The 18,905-nt window shown below is 48.0% G+C and overlaps 1 protein-coding gene across 7 annotated transcripts in view; it reads right to left on the reverse strand.

Annotated features, from left to right (window-relative positions):
* Nucleotides 1-18,009, reverse strand: part of POU6F1 (POU class 6 homeobox 1) — a 31,002-nt gene extending 12,993 nt beyond the window's left edge. Inside the window, exons 1-5 of one of the 7 annotated variants that reach the window (XM_060657602.3) lie at nucleotides 17,591-18,009; nucleotides 13,919-13,971; nucleotides 11,358-11,437; nucleotides 5,726-5,817; nucleotides 3,317-3,512 (exon numbers count right to left, since the gene is read on the reverse strand). In XM_060657602.3, coding sequence (XP_060513585.1) covers nucleotides 3,317-3,460 — 144 coding nt within the window. In that variant the 5' untranslated portion in view covers nucleotides 3,461-3,512; nucleotides 5,726-5,817; nucleotides 11,358-11,437; nucleotides 13,919-13,971; nucleotides 17,591-18,009. The other 6 variants (XM_060657601.3, XM_060657595.3, XM_060657599.3 and 3 more) reach the window with 6 other exon arrangements.
* Between the last annotated feature and the right edge of the window lie 896 nt (nucleotides 18,010-18,905).

Below are 18,905 nucleotides of genomic sequence, written 5' to 3' on the forward strand. Positions count from 1 at the left end.
AAAACTTGAAAAGGAATCTACATATTGGGTGATGGACGTTAGACCAGATTGGTGGCCTCTTAATATTGGCTGGGTGTAGATTTCCAGGCACTTATCTAAGCCTACTGAATTGGATGTCTGGGAATGGAGGTCAGTAACCTCTCCTCTCTCTCTTTTTCCTTTTAAACCCACTTGTGATACATCATGCAGCCAGAGGAGGAACCACGGAATTAGACAGCCTTTCCACCTTGCATTCCCAGCCCACATTTTCATCTGGAAAGGCAGTAACCTAACTCAGGACTATAAAGTTCACAGTATATAATGAAAAAAAAAAAAAAAATCCAACTCTTTAAGAAATCAAAGAGAAAACAGGCAACAACAAAAGTCTTCTAAAATACAAACAGAAAACAAAACGGCAGGTTCATGTCCACTGTGGAAGGGAAATACAGGTCTAGCTACTGAAAAAAAAAATCAGAAAACATCACGATACTCTGAACCCACAAAAACTTAAAAAATATTTTGCTTGACAAAATGTTATGAAATATAAAAAAAAAAAGCAAAGTGGGAAAATGGGAATGTGATAAACATGAATGAGAAAAGCTTATCATCTAAAGAAACGAAATGTTCATTTTATTAGGATTTATTTTCAAAGTAGGACTAAGGGTCCAAGGGTTTGCATACATTTAGGGCTTTTATCACTTCCTGCTAGACTGCTTTTCAGAAAGACTGAACCAATTCACAGAACCATCAATAATGTGCCCATTTCTCCACAGTGCCACCCAACCTAGGTTTTATCACTGTTTATTTATTTTTCTGGCTTAACAGCCATGTGGTACCTTGTAGCCAATTACTGGTCCTCTCATTGATAGATTTTGTACTTTTCCAGGTAATAACTTCCTCCTAGGTACACAACTGATTTCTTTTCGAGAAAGGAATTTGAGGGGCGCCTGGGTGGCTCAGCCGGTTAGGCGTCCAACTCTTGATTTAGGCTCCGTCATGATCTCACGGTATGTGGGTTTGAGCCCCACCTCCGGTTCTGCATTGATAGCACAGAGCCTGCTTGGGCTTCTCGCTCTCGCTCTTGCTCTCTTTCTGTCCCTCCCCCATTCTCCCTCAAAAAATTAATTAATTTTTTAAAAAAGGAGTTTGAGGGGCGCCTGGGTGGCTCGGTCGGTTGAGCGTCCGACTTCCGCTCAGGTCATGATCTCTCAGTTTGTGAGTTTGAGCCCCGCGTTGGGCTCTGTGCTGACAGCTCAGAGCCTGGAACCTGCTTCAGATTCTGTGTCTCCCCCTCTCTGCCCCTCCCTCACTCAGGCTCAGTCTCTCTCTGTCTCTCAATAATAAATAGACGTTAAAAATTTTTTTAATAAAAAAAATTTTAAAAATACACACATGGACAAGGACTGGGTAGTAATTTAGAGTGATATAAATCACTAGATTTTTCTCATCCTGAAAGTTTCCCATTACTTAGTTTCATTTTAAGAGGAAACTGGTTTTTTTGTTTGTTTGTTTGTTTGTTTTTTTACTTTTTTAATGTTGATTCATTTTTGAGAGAGAGACAGAGCATAAGTGGGGGAGGACAGAGAGAGGACGACACAGAATCTGAAGCAGCCTCCAGGCTCTGAGCTGTCAGCACAGAGCCCGACGCGGGGCTCGAACTCGCGAGCAGTGAGATCATAACCCGAGCTGAAGTCATATGCTTAACCGACTGAGCCACCCAGGCGCCCAAGAGGAAACTCTTCTTAGCCTCTGCTCTGCAATAGCATTATCAAGAAAGGTTCCATCAAGGCCACAGTCTAAGTTGGCGGCTTCTTGGTAGGTACCATCAAAATACCTCCCTTACCTACCCGATGATCACTAAAATGCCTTTACAGAGAAGAGGACTTTCGTGAAGAGGCTTAAATGTACAAACCCCTGGAAGAAGATGCACAGTACCATAAACACTGATGCTAAGGTATAAATAGTTGACTTAGGATCCATTTCCGAGAGCAGGTTTGAACAAGAAACAGAATTAAGGCACCAGACGAAATGAGATATGGAAGATGGTTAAAAGAATAAAAAGGGAAATTGCCGACCCTGTGGGTAAACCTGGGAAATCTCCTGAATTTTCTGGAAAAGGGCCCCATCCCCACCATGGAAAGGAGTGGAAGATCGGTCAGACGTAGAATCCTGGTCTTTGCTGCCTGCTCTCTGGGGCGCTGCCCTGCGGAGCACGTGACACCCCACCCTGGTCTCAACATGGAGCAGAGCATTTCCAGGCTAGGGGAAAACGGTCAAGCCTCTTGCCGTTCCTTTATTCAAAAGGAGAAAAAATAACCTAGGTCACTAGGGTGCCAACTGAATCTGCGTGCTGATTTGCAGGCAGAGTGAGGGATGTGAGGTCTCACAGTTTTCTTATTAAGGAGTTGCTATTTCCCTAAAGCCTGTCTGTTCTCATTTGCTCTCTTCTTGGCTCCTCTTCTTGGCCCACCCCCACCAGCCCAGATCTCCAATCCGGGGAAGGGAAGATAAGCAGAAGGCTAGGGGAGATGAATCGTGGAGTTCTGGGGGTACTAACTGGGGATCCCCAGGTTTCCAGCAAAAGACGTCTACTCTGAAAGGTGTCAATGAGGGAAGTCCATGAAAGGGTGCCCCACAACCAGACAGCCATGCCTGGCACCTCAGTCCCAGCCTCTAGAACAGCCCTGGCTGTCTCGCAGCTATACTACAGGGTAATTAGGAGAGATGGTGTGGGTGGATCGTCCCTACCCATTCCCCTTACAGGGGAATCAAGTTCTTGCCCAAAAGTCGTCTTTGGAGACAGCATGAATAAGACACCAGGCTTGACTCACGCCAGCCCAGCTAGGAGTAAGGAGCTGGGATTCTGCAAGGTCCTACCTAACCTACATCTTTAGTGTGGGGTAGGTAACATGCCCTCCTGTCCCCAGCTGCTGGAACCTCCCAGATTCACCACAGAAGGTACTGGGTTAGAAAGGCTGTCGGGATCCTGAAGGTCTAGTCCTTTCTGCACTCAGCCTTTCTGGCTTGGACGTACAGCCCTCTCGGAGGTTAATTCAATCCCCTCAACTGAGCCCAGCTGCTCTCCTCCCACCTCACCCGGACCCATCCCAGTTTAGATGTGGAAGTGAATGAAACCAGAACTAAAGTTCCAGGGACATGGAGGGCAGGACGGCCCTAGCAGCTGAGCAGAAGTACAGCTGTGGCCAGAGGTCGTCCAGTGGACCGGAAGACAAGACCCCGAGGCCACCCTGGCCCTAGGGACTCACGCTGGCTCTCCAAGGAGCCAGAAAGAGGGACTCGGGTGGACCAATGCCAAATGGGAGCAATGGCCTCGTACCAGTTGCCTCTGCAGAGGAGTCTGGGTTGTCTGGCCCAGCTTCACCAGCGGGTTCACTGGCTTCGGCCGGGCCTCTGCTCTGGGAGCCCTCGGCAGCGACACCCTCCAGTCCTTTGCCCTCCTCCTCAGCAGAGATCTGGGCATCCACTCCAACTTCCAGCACGCGGATGGTCTCGTGGCCTGACATCACGATGACCTGAAAACACAGGACAGGGGACATTGCTGGTGGGGAGTGGCCAGTAGGCTTCTGGCTGGGGGAGAGAGGAGAGGGCACTTGGAGATGCAGACCGCTTGCCTGAGGGCTGTGTGCTGTGACAATTCCACATCCTGGGGCAGGCTGCAGCTCCCCAACCCCAGGAAAGAAACTGGGGCCTGGTGACACGGGAAGGGCTTGACACACGCTAGTAAAAGCCCCACAGAGCCAAACCACTTGGAGATATTTCTATTTGCTCCCCGTCCTGGACTCAGTTCAGGGAGTGGTTAAGTGGCCTATCCCACAGCCCTGCAAGGGCGTCCTCTTAGCTGCTAGGATACTGGAGGCCCCTAACTAACACAGCATCCAGCCTTAGGCTGGGCCAAGAAGCAGATCCCTCTTCACTTCTCTTGAAACCTTACAGGAGTTTCCTCAAAGACAAAGGGATGGACATGAATGCTCCACAATGCTGAGTAACTTTTTAGGCTCATGATTCCAAAACTCTGGGGTACAGGCCAAGGTTTCCAGTCAAGCTAACTTCCTGAAACGCAGGTCAGGAATACTGTAGAAGCAGCCGCTGGCTCCACCTCCCAGGACTGGAGCCCCACCTCTCCAACTGGAGCCCCACCTCCCAAGACTGAAGCCCCACCTCTCTGGACTGGAGCCCCACCTCCCAGGACTAAAGCCCCACCTCTCTGAACTGGAGCTCCACCTCTCCGGACTGGAGCCCCACCTCTCCGACTGCAGCCCCACCTCCCAAAACTAAAGCCCCACCTCTCTGGACTGGAGCCCCATCTCTCCAACTGGAGCCCAACCTCTCCGACTGGACCCTTGCACCCTGTGGACCTGTGGGGCCAGCCCTGCCATCTGCAGGCATGTTCCGACCTCGAGGGGGCCTTCCATGTCCTCAGAACACTTGGTCTTCTTCCCCTGCTCAAACAGCCAGCCCTCAGCTCTTCACCTCCAGCACTGGCATGCTTTGAATTGGACCAATCAAGAATCAGGGACACGCTGTATGTTCAAAATCTGTGTCGAGCCTCCCCTGCACTTGGCCTGTACCCGAAGGCACTCCCACAACACAGTCCTCAAAATTGAACCCAGCCAGAGATTGCTGGAAAAAGTGACAATGTGACCTCTCAGGGGAGTATGAGTGAAATACACCTCCAAAAGCAGTTCCTTTTCAGATTTAAATTTGATACGAGGGACTTCAGTCCAATTACCTTTTAAGAAATGTTAACCTTTTTTTTTTCCTTTAAAAAATTATGTAATGAATGTTCACTGCAAAAAATTGTAAAATATATTTAGGAAAAAACAGAGTAAATTACCTGATGTCCAAATCTTTTCCTTATGTAAACTTATACATATTTGTATATATATTTAAACTTTTTATTATTTTTTTAAGTAAACTCTACCCCCAATGTGGGGCTTGAACTCATGACCCTGATATCAAGTGTCACATGCTCTACTAAGTCAGCTAGGCATCCCATACAATTTTTTATATTTTAATTTCACTTCTTTTTTTAAGTTTATTTATTTTGAGAGAGAGAGAGAGAGAGAGCATGAATAGGGTAGGGGCTGAGAGAGAGAGGGAGAGAGAGAAACCGAAGCAGGCTCTGCACTGTCAGCACAGAGCCCAACAAGGGGCTTGATCCCATGAACTTTGAGATCATGACCTGAGCCAGAACCAAGAGTCAACTGCTGAACCGACTAAGCCACTCAGGTGCCCCTAAGCTGTGACTTTAAAAAGTGAAATTAAGGGGTGTCTGGGTGGCTCAGTCGGTTAAGTATCTGACTCTTGATTTCAGGTCAGGTCATGATCTCGTGGTTTGTGAGTTTGAGCCCCAAGTCAGGGTGTCTGTGCTGATGGCGTGGAGCCTGCTTGGGATTCATTCTCTCTCTCTCTGTCTCGCTCTCTCTCTCTCTCTCTGACCCTCCCTTACTTGGGCATGCACGCACGTGCACCTCTGTTCTCTCTCTCTCTCTCTAAAAATAAATAAGATAAGCTTAAAATAAATAAATAAATAATAAAGTCACAGCTTAAATCCCTGATCTCAGCCCCTGAGAAATCCTAGCTGGTAACTACATCTGGATGGGTGAAATCGGCATGAATTTTGGTGAAGAAACAGATACTGACAGGCTCTGTGGAGTGTTCCTCCTGGCCACGCCCCAGGGTCCATCACCCTCACTCCCCCACCTCTTCCTGCCCCAGAACATACCTGCTCATTGACGGTCAGTGATGACTCTGGCCCGGCTCCAGGATCCATGGTCACTTAGGGTGGGGTGGGGGCCGGCCCACACCTAGCACAGCCTGTGGGATGACATGGGACGGGAAAAGCAAAGGCTGATGTGACACAGTAATACAATTTCTATACCATCTTGGAGAGTCAGGAGTAGAATGGTAGGAAGGGAAAAAAATCTAAATTCTCCCAAGTATCCATAAAAGTAAAGGAAACAGGATTCAAAGGACCTGAAAACGGAAGTGTCTTGCTTCCTACAGCACCCCAAGAGATCCTACACTCAGGAAGAACCAGGGTGACAAGAGGAAAGAGAGGGCCAGGCATCCGTCCCTGGGCGTTCCCCAGTCTGCAGGGAGAGAGCAGACCCAGCAGAACCCAAGCTGACTTTGACCCAGACATTCAGAGCCTCCAGAGCCTCAGACACAGGAAAGGAGCACTCTGGCTATCAGAGGGCTTCTCAGGGGAGGAGTCTGAACAGACTTCCTGGAAGAGATGGTAAAGACCCGAATAAATTGAAACAGTAGTCCCAAATTTGAATGTGCGTGATCACCACTTGGAGCGCTTATTAAAAATGCAGACCCCAGGGGTGCCTGGGTGGCTCAGTTGGTTGGGTGACTGACTTCGGCTCAGGTCATGATCTCGCAGTTTGTGAGTTTGAGCCCCACATCGGGCTCTGTGCTGACAGCTCAGATCCTGGAGCGTACTTCAAATTCTATGTCTCCCCCTCTCTCTACCCCTCCCCTGCTCACGCTCTGTGTCTCTCTGTCTCTCAATAATAAATAAACATTTAAAAAATAAATAAATAAAAATGCAGACCCCAGATTCCCCTGAGAGTCTGATTCAGCCGACGGGTCCCACAGAAGCAGCTCTTAAGTGATTCTGTGGCAGTGGCCTAAGGACCATCCTGGCCTTTAACGCGGGAGCCAGGACAACATCCCAGATGGCTCATGTCATGATCTCCCTGCCAAATGCAGGGAGAGGGAGTGGGAGGAGCCCTCGTGAAGAACAGATTCACAGACCATAGAGTCGTAAGAAATAAAGGTATAAAGCGGACAAATAGGTTTAGATACTTATACAGAAAAGAAGGCAATTAACATTTACGTTGAGCGCCTATAAGTGCTAAGTATTTCTATAACACTTACTCAAGCTCATTACTCATGCCCGCTGGGGGATGGGAGAATTACCACCACCATGGTCCAGATGAGGGACCTAAGCTCAGAGAAATTCGCTAGCTTCCCCCTCTTTCGACTTCCTCCTCCTCTTTCAACCCTGGGTTGGCTGACAGGTTCTCCTTCTTCGGTTATTTTATTGATTGAGGTAAAATCCACGTAACATAAAATTCACCATTTTAACCATTTTAAAGCGCAAAACTCCGCGGAATTGAATGCATTTATAATGTTGTGCAACCACCACCACTGTTTAGTTCCAGAACATTTTCATCATCCCCAAAGGGAACCCCATACCCATTAGCAATTCCTCCCCTTCTCTGCCACCACCGGCCCCTGGCAGCCGCCAGTCGGCCTTTTCTTTATGGATGTGTCTATTCTCCATATTTCATGAAAACAGATGCATACAGTAAATGGCCTTTGTGTCTGGCTTCTTTTAGCAAAACGTTGTCAAGGCACGTATCAGGACTTTGATCCTTTTTATAGCTATGGAATAACGGATAATATCGGGTGGGCTTTCTCTCTGGGGAGGGCTGAGAGAGAGGCAAACTGAGGTTCCAATTCCAAGATGGAAAGCTCATCACACTCAGCTGTGACTCGACCAGCCCTCCACAGGTGTGTGCCAATCCACCACCTCCCCACACAAGCGGTTCAAGAAAAAACCCTGTATGGGGCGCCTGGGTGGCTCAGTCGGTTAAGCATCCGACTTGGGCTCAGGTCATGATCTCACGGTTCGTGGGTTCGAGCCCCATGTTGGGCTCTGTGCTGACAGCTCAGAGCCCAGAGCCTGTTTCAGACTCTGTGTCTCCCTCTCTCTGCCCCTCCCCCACTCACGCTCTGTCTCCCTCTGTCTCAAAAATAAACATTAAAAAAAAAAAGTGGGGCGCCTGGGTGGCTCAGTCGGTTAAGCATCCAACTTCGGCTCATGTCATGATCTCTCGGTCCGTGAGTTCGAGCCCCGAGTCGGGCTCTGTGCTGACAGCTCAGAGCCTAGAGCCTGTTTCAGATTCTGTGTCTCCCTCTCTCTGCCCCTCCCCTGCTCATGCTCTGTCTCTCCCTGTCTCAAAAATAAATAAAACGTTAAAAAAAATTTTTTTTAATAAAAATAAAAAAATAAAAAAAATAAAAAACCCTGTAAGTGCAACACTTAGACAATGACTGAGGAACAGAAGATTTTCATGTAATCCCTGTTACAGCATGGTAAAACACCTCAAAGCAGAGAATGAAGAAAACTATCGAACCTTTTCAAAGAAACCGGCATCTTCTCCAGAAGAAAACTGTTTGGAATCTCAGAACTCTTTTTTTTTTTTTTTTGAAGGTTACTTATTTATTTATTAATCTCTACACCCAACACAGGGCTTGAACGCATGACCTCAAGACCAAGAGTCACGCGCACTACTGACAGAGCCCGCCAGGTGGCCCTGGAACTTTTGAGACCATTTTAAACACACAGATGGTAAAGCTGAAGGAAGGAAGCATTTGGAAAATACCTTCAAGAATTATCAGCGCATGTGAATCTAATGACTTGATACTGTGTCGTGCAATGGTCTTCAAAAACTATTTGGCGAATGAGAATTCCCAAAGGAGGATCTGGGGGATGAAACTAGCAGAACGTATAGATCAAAGAATGATTTGTGTTAGTTACGGTTGTCTGAAAAAGAGGCGGAGAAGCCTGTAGTCAGTTACTTTACGAGGTGCAGTCAGGTGCATCTGAGAACAAGACTCAGCCTTGCTCAGCTGATAGACCACCATGGGTTAGAGGACCAATTGCTACACGGCAACAGAAATGAAGAACTGGGGCACCTGGGTGGCTCAGCCGGTTAAGCTTCTGACTCTTGATTTCCACTTGGGTCATGACCTCACGGTTCACGGGTTTGAGCCCAGCATTGGTCTCTGCACTGGCAGTGCAGAGCCTGCTTGGGATTCTCATTCTCTCTCTCTGCCCCTACGCTGCTTGTTCTCTTTCTCTCAACATAAATAAATAAACTTAATTTTTTAAAAAAGCATCTGACTCTTGATCTCGGCTCAGGTCACAATCTCACAGTTCATGAGGTCAAGCCCCAAGTTGGGCTCTGTGCTGACAGTGGGAAGCCTGCTTAGGATTCTCTCTCTCTCTCTCTCTCTCTCTCTGTGCCCCTCCCCTGCTTGTGCTCTCTGGGTCTCTCTTTCTCTCAAAATAAATAAACTTAAAAAAAAAAAATGAAGAATTTACAGGTGTTTAATTCATGTTTTCTCTAGACTATCTTTGAAAATGATAAAATAATTAAAAGATACACATTTTTTTGATACTTACACACTTTAAAGGGAAGATATAAGCCATTAGGGCTTAGAGAACGGTATTCTGATGAACATCAATTTAGGGCACCCTGTTATATAAATATAAACTAAATTATACAATGAAAATTTATATTTTTGGATAAATTTGCCAAAGAAAACTTGACATTTAAAGAAATGTGGAAAAAAATTAATCATGATTAAAAAATCATTTGGACAATTCTGGAATTCCGTTTTAGTATATTGTTTTTTCACTGTGGTAAAAAATTTTATTTTAAGAGGTGCCCTGCTGGCTCAATTGGTGGAGCATGTGACTTTTAATTTCAGCGTTATGAGTTCAAGTCCCATGCTGGGTGTAGAGACTACTTAAAAATAAAATCTTAAGAAAGTATTTGTTTTAAATGTTTTTTTTTTTTTAAAGCCCAACCTGATGAACATCTAAACCTAAACTGCTCTAAAAATGCCTGCCTTTCTCCTAATTTTATGAGCCTTGTTTCCATTCATATTTCCATGTGGGTGGTCTAGTAGGTAATTAAACTCGTAGGTCTTGGAAAAAAATCCATTGTATGGATATACCACATTTTGTCTCTCCATTCCTCGGCGGATAGATGTTTGGGTTGTTTCTCCCTTTTGACCATGTGAATAGTGCTTCAATGAATTTTTGTGTACAAGTTTTTGTTTGAATATTTGTTTTCAGTTCTTTGGTATATATGCCTAAGAGTGTTGTTGCTGGCTCACCTAAGAGGTTTTAGGGTCTTCACCCTTTGGTAGAATGTTCCCTGGCCAAAGAGGCAAGGAGAACCATGAGGTTCCCTCTCTCCATTTCCTTCCCTAACCACCTACAGTAGGAATGAAAGTGAGGGCAAGAAATTCAAGACACCTAGCAATTTGAAAAAAGAGGAAATGAGGCCTCTCTTGTTAGGTACAAGGGGGTACAGGAGGGGCAGAGGAATTTGCTGGAAGAGGTAGTAGGCATCTTCCAACCTCACTGGGACTCTAGCCTCATTCCTGGGTAATGTCCTCCTCCAGATTTTGTACATGGGGGCCTTCTATGAGTTTTGCCAAGAACTTGACAATTTACCACCACTTCTGGATGGGAACTGGGATGAGCCATGGAATTTGTTACATAAAGAAGTCTGGGGCACTTGGGTGGCTCAGTCGGTTAAGCGTCCGACTCTTGACCTCAGCTTAGGTCATGATCTCATGGTTCATGGGTGTGAGCCTCGAGTTGGGCTCTATACTGACAGTGCAGAGGCTGCTGGGGATTCTCGCTCTTCCCCCCAAAATAAGTAAATAAACTTAAAAAAAGAATGTCAATTAGCAAGTCATTTGCAAATTCAAATAAAAGGCAGACACCAAACTGAGAGGAAAGGTATGCAAGGTAAATCTGGGTCCATTATAGCTTGATATGTACATTTCATGGAGGAAGAATTTTCCAATCCCAAAGGCCTTTAGGTGGGAGGCATTGGTAGCCAGTCATTGTGGGGCAAGGGGCATCTGCTCAAGAGGGGCTCAAAGTCTGCTCATAGTCTTGTTGTGGTCACTGGCTCCTTTTGGCCAACCATGGCCACTTATGGAGAGTTGTTAGCTAACTATCCACTTTTGTGGCTGTGTTACTAGGGAGATTCAAGTAGTAGAGAAGGTTCAGGTGATTCTAAGATCCCTTCTGCCCTTGAGATTTTATGAGCTTATGTGGGGTGGGCCTGGTTTCTCAACGTCTAGTCCTTTGTGTCAAGGGCAAAGTCAGTCCTGGCTCAGAGCCTCTGGCCACACACAGGCCCACTCTAACCCACCAACCAGGCTTCAGCACACCAGAAATACAGGCAGAACAGAGACAAAGGCCTCCCTCATTTCAGACCCTAGAACACCCTTGGCTTTAGACTTGGCCTTACATGACTCCTTAGCCTTGGCTCTACAGGACGCCTATCAGAGATATGCATGGGGCACAAACACATCGCTGAGAAGTAGACACTCAGCATTTTGACTCTGAGCTGTGTCCTGTGTGTTCCCCTAGTTCAGCATCTGTGCAGACTTACTCCTGGACCTAGCCCCACCCCCTTGCCAAGAACTTTCCACATTCCTCAAGCCTTAGGCTGTGGCTTGGTCTCACTGACCAGACCTCCATCTTTAGTTTGCTTTTTGACCAGTTTCCTAATGACTGGGGTACATACATTTGAATGGCCTGCTTTGAGCTCATGATGCCATGCAGGGTCCACAGCCTGACAGCCAGGGAGGAGAGATGATCCACAGTCTGTTTTAAGAGAAGGGACTCCTGTGATCACTTTGGCAGTAGAACACTACACACACAGATCACGGCAGAGCTGCTCTGGGTAAAGCTGGGACGGGAGCCAGCGCCCACCCAGAGCCTCCTCCTTTGTCTTCTTTCTCCAGTGAGTGGAGTGAAAAACACCTGAATCAAACCTGGCAAAGCACCACGGCTGCTTACCAGATGGCTCATTTATCCCTCACTTTCCTGTGCTAACATCTAAAAACACAGGTAGCCTCGGGGAGAGAATGAACTGTGTGTGCTCAAGCATTTGCTCACAATCCGAAAATCCAGAGCTCCAGGACCATCAAGGAGTTCCCAGGGAGGGGAATGAGTTAGGGGACCGGGTTCTATGTATCATTCTCCTTTGGCAACTGCTCTGGGCTCGCTTAGGGCAACATTCTAAGACACTGGGGAGGAGCGTTAGGAAATCTCAGACAAATCCGAACCCCCTAGAGTAGCCAGAGATCCTACTGGGAAAAATTCTGAAATGTTTCATCCCTTATTTATTCAACAAATATTTCAGTGGCTACTATGTGCTGGGTGTTGGAGCTACAATGAGGGAAAAAGACATTTGCCAGCTTTGTTGAGAAGCCTTCAGTCTGACGTGGGAGTCAAGGAAATAAAAAGATAACTACGTTACAGTATGTTTAAATGTCATGGTGGATAAATAGAAGGTAGTAGAGGATCCACAGAAGGGATACCTAATGCAATCTGGTGTGGTCCTTTTCCCCTTGTTCCACGAGAGCGTGTGTTTCAGACACGAAATTTTATGTATGAAGATGGGGTGCCTGGGTGGCTCAGTCTGCTGAGTGGCCGACTCTTGATATCGGCTCAGGTCATGATCTTGTGGTCACGGGATCGAGCCCCACGTCGGGGACCCCCTCCAACCCCCCACCCCCCCCCTCCTCCACTGGGCATGGAGCCTGCTTAAGATTCTCTCCCTCTGCCCCCTCCCCCACTAGTGCTCTCTCTCTCTCTCTCTCTCTCAAAAATAAACTTGAAAAAAAAATATTACACCATATAGAGGAAAATGGAAGTTCTTATATGGGGTTCAGACTTTTAACTCAGACGCATTTCTGTGTTCTGTTGTTGTTGTCATTGTTGTTTTAGAGAGAGAGAGAGAGTGTGCGTGCATGTGAATTTTAAGCAGGCTCCACGCTGAGTAGGGAGGCTGACATGGGGCTTGATCCCATGACCCTCAGATCATTGTCTGAGCTGAAATCAAGAGTCAGATGCCTCACCAAGTGAGCCACCCAGGCGCCCCTTCATTTCTGTGGGTTTAATCCCTCCCTTAACACTTAATGTGGTTGAGGTTTTCTTTTTTTTTTTTTTTTTAATTTTTTTAACGTTTTTATTTATTTTTGAGACAGAGAGAGACAGAGCATGAGCAGGGGAGGGGCAGAGAGAGAGGGAGACACAGAATCTGAAACAGGCTCCAGGCTCTGAGCAGTCAGCACAGAGCCCGACGCGGGGCTCGAACTCACAGACCGCGAGATCGTGACCCGAGCCGAAGTCGGACGCTCAACCGACTGAGCCACCCAGGCGCCCTGTGGGTGAGGTTTTCAAGGTGTAAAATGCCTTCTCATTATCCAGTCATTTGGAGGGGCAGGATACGCTGCGTGAAGTTACTGGACTCTGAGGAATGGTCGATTAAGCTGAAATTAGTTTTATGTATTCAATGGAAAGAAAGTCACATTTGTTGTGACACAGGGCGCCTGGGTGGCTCAGTTGGTTAAGCATCCAACTCTTGATTTCGGCTCACGTCGTGATCTCACGGTTCATGGGATCGAGCCTTGAGTCCAGCCCCGTGCTGACAGCACAGAGCTTGGGATTCTCTCTCTCCTTCTCCCTCTGACCCTCTCCCACTCTCTCTCTCTCTCTCTCTCTCAAAATAAGCAAATAAACTTAAAAAAGTGTTTTTGACGTAATTCCCTCAGGCTAGGTTGTTTGTGGGCATTCTACACTACTTTTATGTTTCAGCTGTATACCCACTTACCTCTTGCAAAGCTGCCATTCAAAAAGGCCACAATGACAGGAAGCAGGGGATTGGCACATTAGCCAAGACTGGTAACTGGGGCTGAGCTGAATGGTGCCATGAACTCCTCACTTCCTCCCCAGGTGCGCTCACTCGGCCACACAAGGACCAAATCTCAATCTCTGGCCGGGACCTCCTCAGGGAACTTCAGCCTCATATATCCAAATGCCTACTGATTGTTCATATCCTCTCATATTCCACCTGTTCAAAACCAAACTCTAGATTTCCACTTCAAACCTGTTCCACCTGCATGCAGCCTTCCCCACGCCAGCCAATGGGCAACTACCTCGTTCCACAGATGCTCAGGCCAAAAACCTTGCCATCATCCTTGCCTTCTCTCTTACTGGTCACATTCACTCCTTCACCGAATCCCATTGGCTCTCCCTTCCAATATGGGTTGGGTTCACAATCTCAGCCTTGATATTTACTAGCTGTGGGCCTCAGGACAAATGGTTTAACTTTTGTGCCTCAGTTTCTTCATCTGAAAAAAAAATGAGATAAACAGCACCTACTTCATAGGGTTATAGTGAGGACTGAATAAATTAACGCGTGTAAAAAGTTTAGGTCGATGCCTGGCACATAGTAAGGGCTCAGAAAATGGTAGTTATTATAAAAATTTACATACATTATCTCATGCCACTTTAGTGTAGCAGTTGAGAGCCTAGATTCACCTCTCAGTTTTAAGAGTTCTTCACTGTGATGGGGTGCGCCCTGGTGGCTCAGTCGGTTAAGCGTCGAATTTCAGTTTTGGCTCAGGTCATGATCTCATGGCTTCAGGGGTTTGAGCCCCGCATCGGGCTCTGCGCTGACAGTGTGGAGCCTGTTTGGGATTCTCTCTCTTCCTCTCGCTCTCTGCCCTTCCCCCACTTGCATTGTCTCTGTCTCTCTCGAAACAAATTTTAAAAAAAATTATAAAAGATTTCTTCACTGTGAGAACCTTGGACAAGGACCTAGCCTCTCTGTGCCTCAGTTACCATATTTGAAACAGGACTAGGGTTGTAGTAAATTGCAAAAGGGTTCAATATATATTAACTATTATTATTCAATTCTGACACCAGCCCCCCCCAGGCCATAGAGCAAATACACACCGAAGCCTGACCAATTGTGTGACCTTCCACAGAGGGGCAGGTTACTTCTCTGTTTTCTCAGGGATAAATAATAAGAGACCTCACCTTGGACTTACTGTGTAAAACACTAAGAACAGTTAGCTATTATTGCTCTCACTTTTACAGATAGAAAGTTGAGGGTTAAAGAGAAGTAGGCGTATAGGCTTTGGGAGGAAACCTAGACTCAAATCCCAGCTTGGCCGTGAAATAGCTGTGTGATCTTGGACAACTGACTTACTCTCTCTGAAACTCAAGTTCCTTATCTTTAACATGGTGATTAAATGGAAAGGCCTTATGGGGGTTGTTATAACGGTGATATGAGATCATGTAAGTAAAATGCTTAGTATGGTGCTCTTATTACGATTCTTGGTTTTATCGACAGGGAAATGGAGATAGAGAAAAGTCTGGTGATTTGCCCAAGGGCACAGGAAAGTCCATGGAAGATTCGAAATTGAAGTCAGTGTCCACCTGCCCCAGATCCCTATCCTCCTAACACAATACCAAGCCTCCTCTCCGGAAATGGAAAGGGCCTGTTCTGGTCCCAAAGGATCAGGACACATTGGAAAATGGAAGCTCTCAGTTCTCCTCCAGAGCCACGCCGCCCCCCCCCCCACCCCAATGTCATGAGCAGAGATAAATGGCTTGGCAAGCCATTGGTAAACCAGCTAGGTATACACATGGGCCAGAAGAAAGGGAAGAGTAAAAAGATAGGAAAGTAGTGAATGACTTTAATTCCCCTTTTCCAAATTACCATTTATAATCTTAGACATATATAAGCGAACAGTAAACCTAGTTTATAAGGACACATTTAGATTTAGTTTCTCCTCCTGTACCCTTTCCTTTGTGCCCAAACATGATTCATCCTAGGCAGGGTGAAAGGAGGGGGCAAATGAAATGTGAAAAATAAAAAGTAGCTATATTCCCCCACCAGACCGTAAGCTCCAAGACCTGTCCACTTATTAACATACCCCAGTGCCTAGTACAATACCTCATATATAACAGGGGGTCAATGACTATAAGCCAAAAACATAAACTAAGAAATCAGGTCATATCATTTGGCTTCCTCATATTTCCTTCTCCCTCAAAACACAGATCCTATTTCAAATTTTTCTGGCCCCCATTTGCAGTACTAGGACTACTTAAAAATTATTTCAAAGAAGTAGCAACAGGGGCACCTGGGTGGCTCAGTCGGTTAAGCAGCAGCCTTCGCCTCAGGTCATGACCTTGCAGTTCATGGGTTCGAGCCCCACATCAGGCTCTCTGCTGTCTCGCTTCAGATCCTCTGTCCCCCTTTCTCTCTGCCCCTTCCCCGCTTGTTCTCTCTCTTTCAAAAATAAATAAAAATTAAAAAAAAAAAAAAAGAGAGAGAAGTAGCAATAAGTTCTGGAGAACCCTGACCACACCAACTCTTTCCTACTGTGGCAATCCAGTTTCCCTCCCATTCCCTCTGTGGCCTCACTGACCCACCTTTTGACACAGAAAGAGCTTGGGGCTTAAAGGCAGAAGACCCAGGTTGAGTACTGCTTCTCCTCAAGTAATCTCTCTAAGCCTCAGTTTTCTTATCTGTAAAATGGGGCTAAATTACAGTACCCACCTCACGGGTCATTGTAAGGATTAAACTGATAACACTTAGGTAAGGCATTTAGAACAGGGCCTGGCACACAGCCAACACTATGTAACTGTTTGTGACTATTATTTTTATTTTTCATCGAACTAAAGCACGATATAAAAATGTTTTCAATTGCAAAGTGTTAAAAAATGTAAAAGATTACTATTATGATTTTATAGCCAGCAAACTGAAATGAAAACTCCATGACAAGGTCAATTCTGTCTGTACTGTTCAGAACTTGGCACATACTGGGTATTTTTGTTGGACCAATAAACAAAATGAAGTTCTATGGCACATATGCAAAACAACAACAACAACAACAAACCAGGTCACAGAAATATCACCCTGAGCCCAGGACTTCAATCAAAAGGGAATATATGGAATTATTCCTCATTAGGCCCTGCTCGTCGATGTTGGCTGCCTTAAAATACCAAGATAAGGAGAGGAGGGATAGATGTCTATGAACAATTGAAGATCAACCTCTACTTTTGGAACAAGGAATCGGGAAAAGTAGATGAGGCTCAAATCTTTGCAAAGAACTTCTTTTTGTTTGCCCAGAAAGGCTTCCTGACAGTGTTTTATTTCTCCTTGCCCTGCAGCCAAGGCTATTCTGTGGTTTCAGGCTTCCAATTATAGCTGAGTGGGGGATCCCAACGCTAAAGTGAGGATTAGAAGACACCCTGGGACTCCCTTGGCCTGGCCAGGTGAGAATGGCCAGGAAGCACCTAACGGGCCCATTATTATGACTATTTATTAATAATAATATTGTTATTAAATATTTATGAAGCGCTCATGCTCTGCTCGATGGTGACCCTCCCACATTCCCCCACCCTTCCAGCAACGCCTGGGTTCCTAACCCTGAGTCCCACCAGTGTACTGCGGCTGGGGAGAATTATGACAGGTCGCCTAGGCCGCCTCAGTTGACCTTAACCGCCAGGAACCCAGGCGTCCAGGTGCTCCTGAGGGGCAAGAATCGGCTTCTGGTCGCCACCTGGTCTGTGTACGTAACGTCCGCTCTGGTCCGTACCCCACCAGGGCTCCAGGGGCAGAAACGGGGAGGGGCCAGGTCCAAGCACCCCACGGGGTCCACCTGGCGGCCGCCCCCTCCCCTCCCCGGGTCCCCGCCGGCCCGCGGGCGGACCAGGGCGCGGCCCCGGGGTCTCCGGCCCCAGGCAGGCGGCCGCGCGCTGTCCCACTCCCGGAGCTCCCCGCCGCCCCGGCCCGGCATCCCGGCACCCCGGCCCCGCGGCATTTTTTCTCTTTATCATAAATATATAAATTATGCTAATTACGGGCATTGCATATTAACCAAACCCGAAACCTCCCCTGCCCGGCCCCCTCCCCGTCCGTGCAAACCCCTCCCCGCCCCGGACCCCGCTACTTACCGGAGCCCGAGCCCGAGCCGCCTCCGCCCCGGGTGCCCGGCGGCCACCGATTACAGATTCATCTCACAGCCCGGGCCAGGGGGCCGGGGCCGGGGCCGGGGCCAGGCGGCCGCCGCCCGCAGACAAAGAAGCCAGTGCGGCTTGGCTGGGCTCGGCTCGGCCCGGGAGCCGGTCGGGACCCGCCGCCGCCCCCGGGCCCCCAGGCCGGGCTGGGCAGAGCCGAAGGGGACTCCGCGAGCTGCGCTGGGCGGAGGGGGGGCGGCCGGGAAGCGGGGTGGGGGAGCTGGGGGGGGGGGGGCGGGCAGGTATATATATTTTTCTTCTTTTACCCCTTCCACGGCCCCCCCTCTCCCTCCCCCCCCTTTTTTTCCCTCCTTCTGCTACTTGGATTTTTTTAGCTGCTGCGTCATGAGCATAATTTATGCAAAGAGCTTTGCCGCATGCTGCACCGCGCGCGCCAGCCGCCGGGGGCGGCGGGCTGGGCGGGTGGTGGAGGAAGGGAGGGGATCTGGGGAGCGGGGAACGAGGGGTGGGGGTGGGGAGGGCAGCACCCTTAGCCCCTGGCCACGCCAGGAGGCCCCAAGGGCTCCCTTCCTGGACTGGAATGGAGGGTCCGTGGGGCGGGTCACGCAGCCCCCTCGGAGGTGCTGCTCGAGGTGCTTTCATTTTGGAAGGTGCGAGAGGGGGAGCACGGGAGTCTGAAGTGGAGACTCTGTGCCACGGTCCCTTCAGCCTGGGGTTGGGGCGGTGACTCCCCGTCGCCGCCGCCTTTCCACTCTAGGTTAGTCAGCTGTGCCCCTCCTCGTCCGGAAAGTCAAGTTCAGGTCCATTCCCAAGCCCCAGGCCGGAACCCCACCGCGACAGAGGAGGGGGAACTCGTGGGCGCTCAGCCAGCTCCATTTCAGGGAGGGAACCCAGGTCCTGAATGCACCCTCCACCCTCACCCCAGTGGCGGTTTGTTGTGGGCTGTCTTGTCTAAAGACGACTTCCCTGTCTTCTTGTCCAAGTGGACAAGAAATGTAAAAAAAAAAAAAAAGACAAAGTTCGGTAAAATGGAGACAAACAACGTTGTGCTTTGCTGGTGATGGTGGTGTGGAGGATTTGGTTTCCTAGGGGCTTTTGAAGGTAGGGGAAGGGATTGGAAAAGGCAGAGTTGGGGGCTGAGGGAAAGCAGGTTGGAGAAGTAGTTGCAAGTGGAAGAGGAAGGAGTTGGAAGTCCCAAGGGGGAAGAGAAGGAATGAGAGGAGAATAATTTAGGGAGGCTCTAAATTCAGCGAATATGGATCCCTCAATGTAGGCGGCCTGTTGTTGGCCT

This window comes from Panthera onca, chromosome B4 (genome assembly GCF_046562875.1).
Source record: "Panthera onca isolate mPanOnc1 chromosome B4, mPanOnc1 haplotype 2, whole genome shotgun sequence".
In the NCBI taxonomy this organism is placed as follows: Eukaryota; Metazoa; Chordata; class Mammalia; order Carnivora; family Felidae; genus Panthera; species Panthera onca.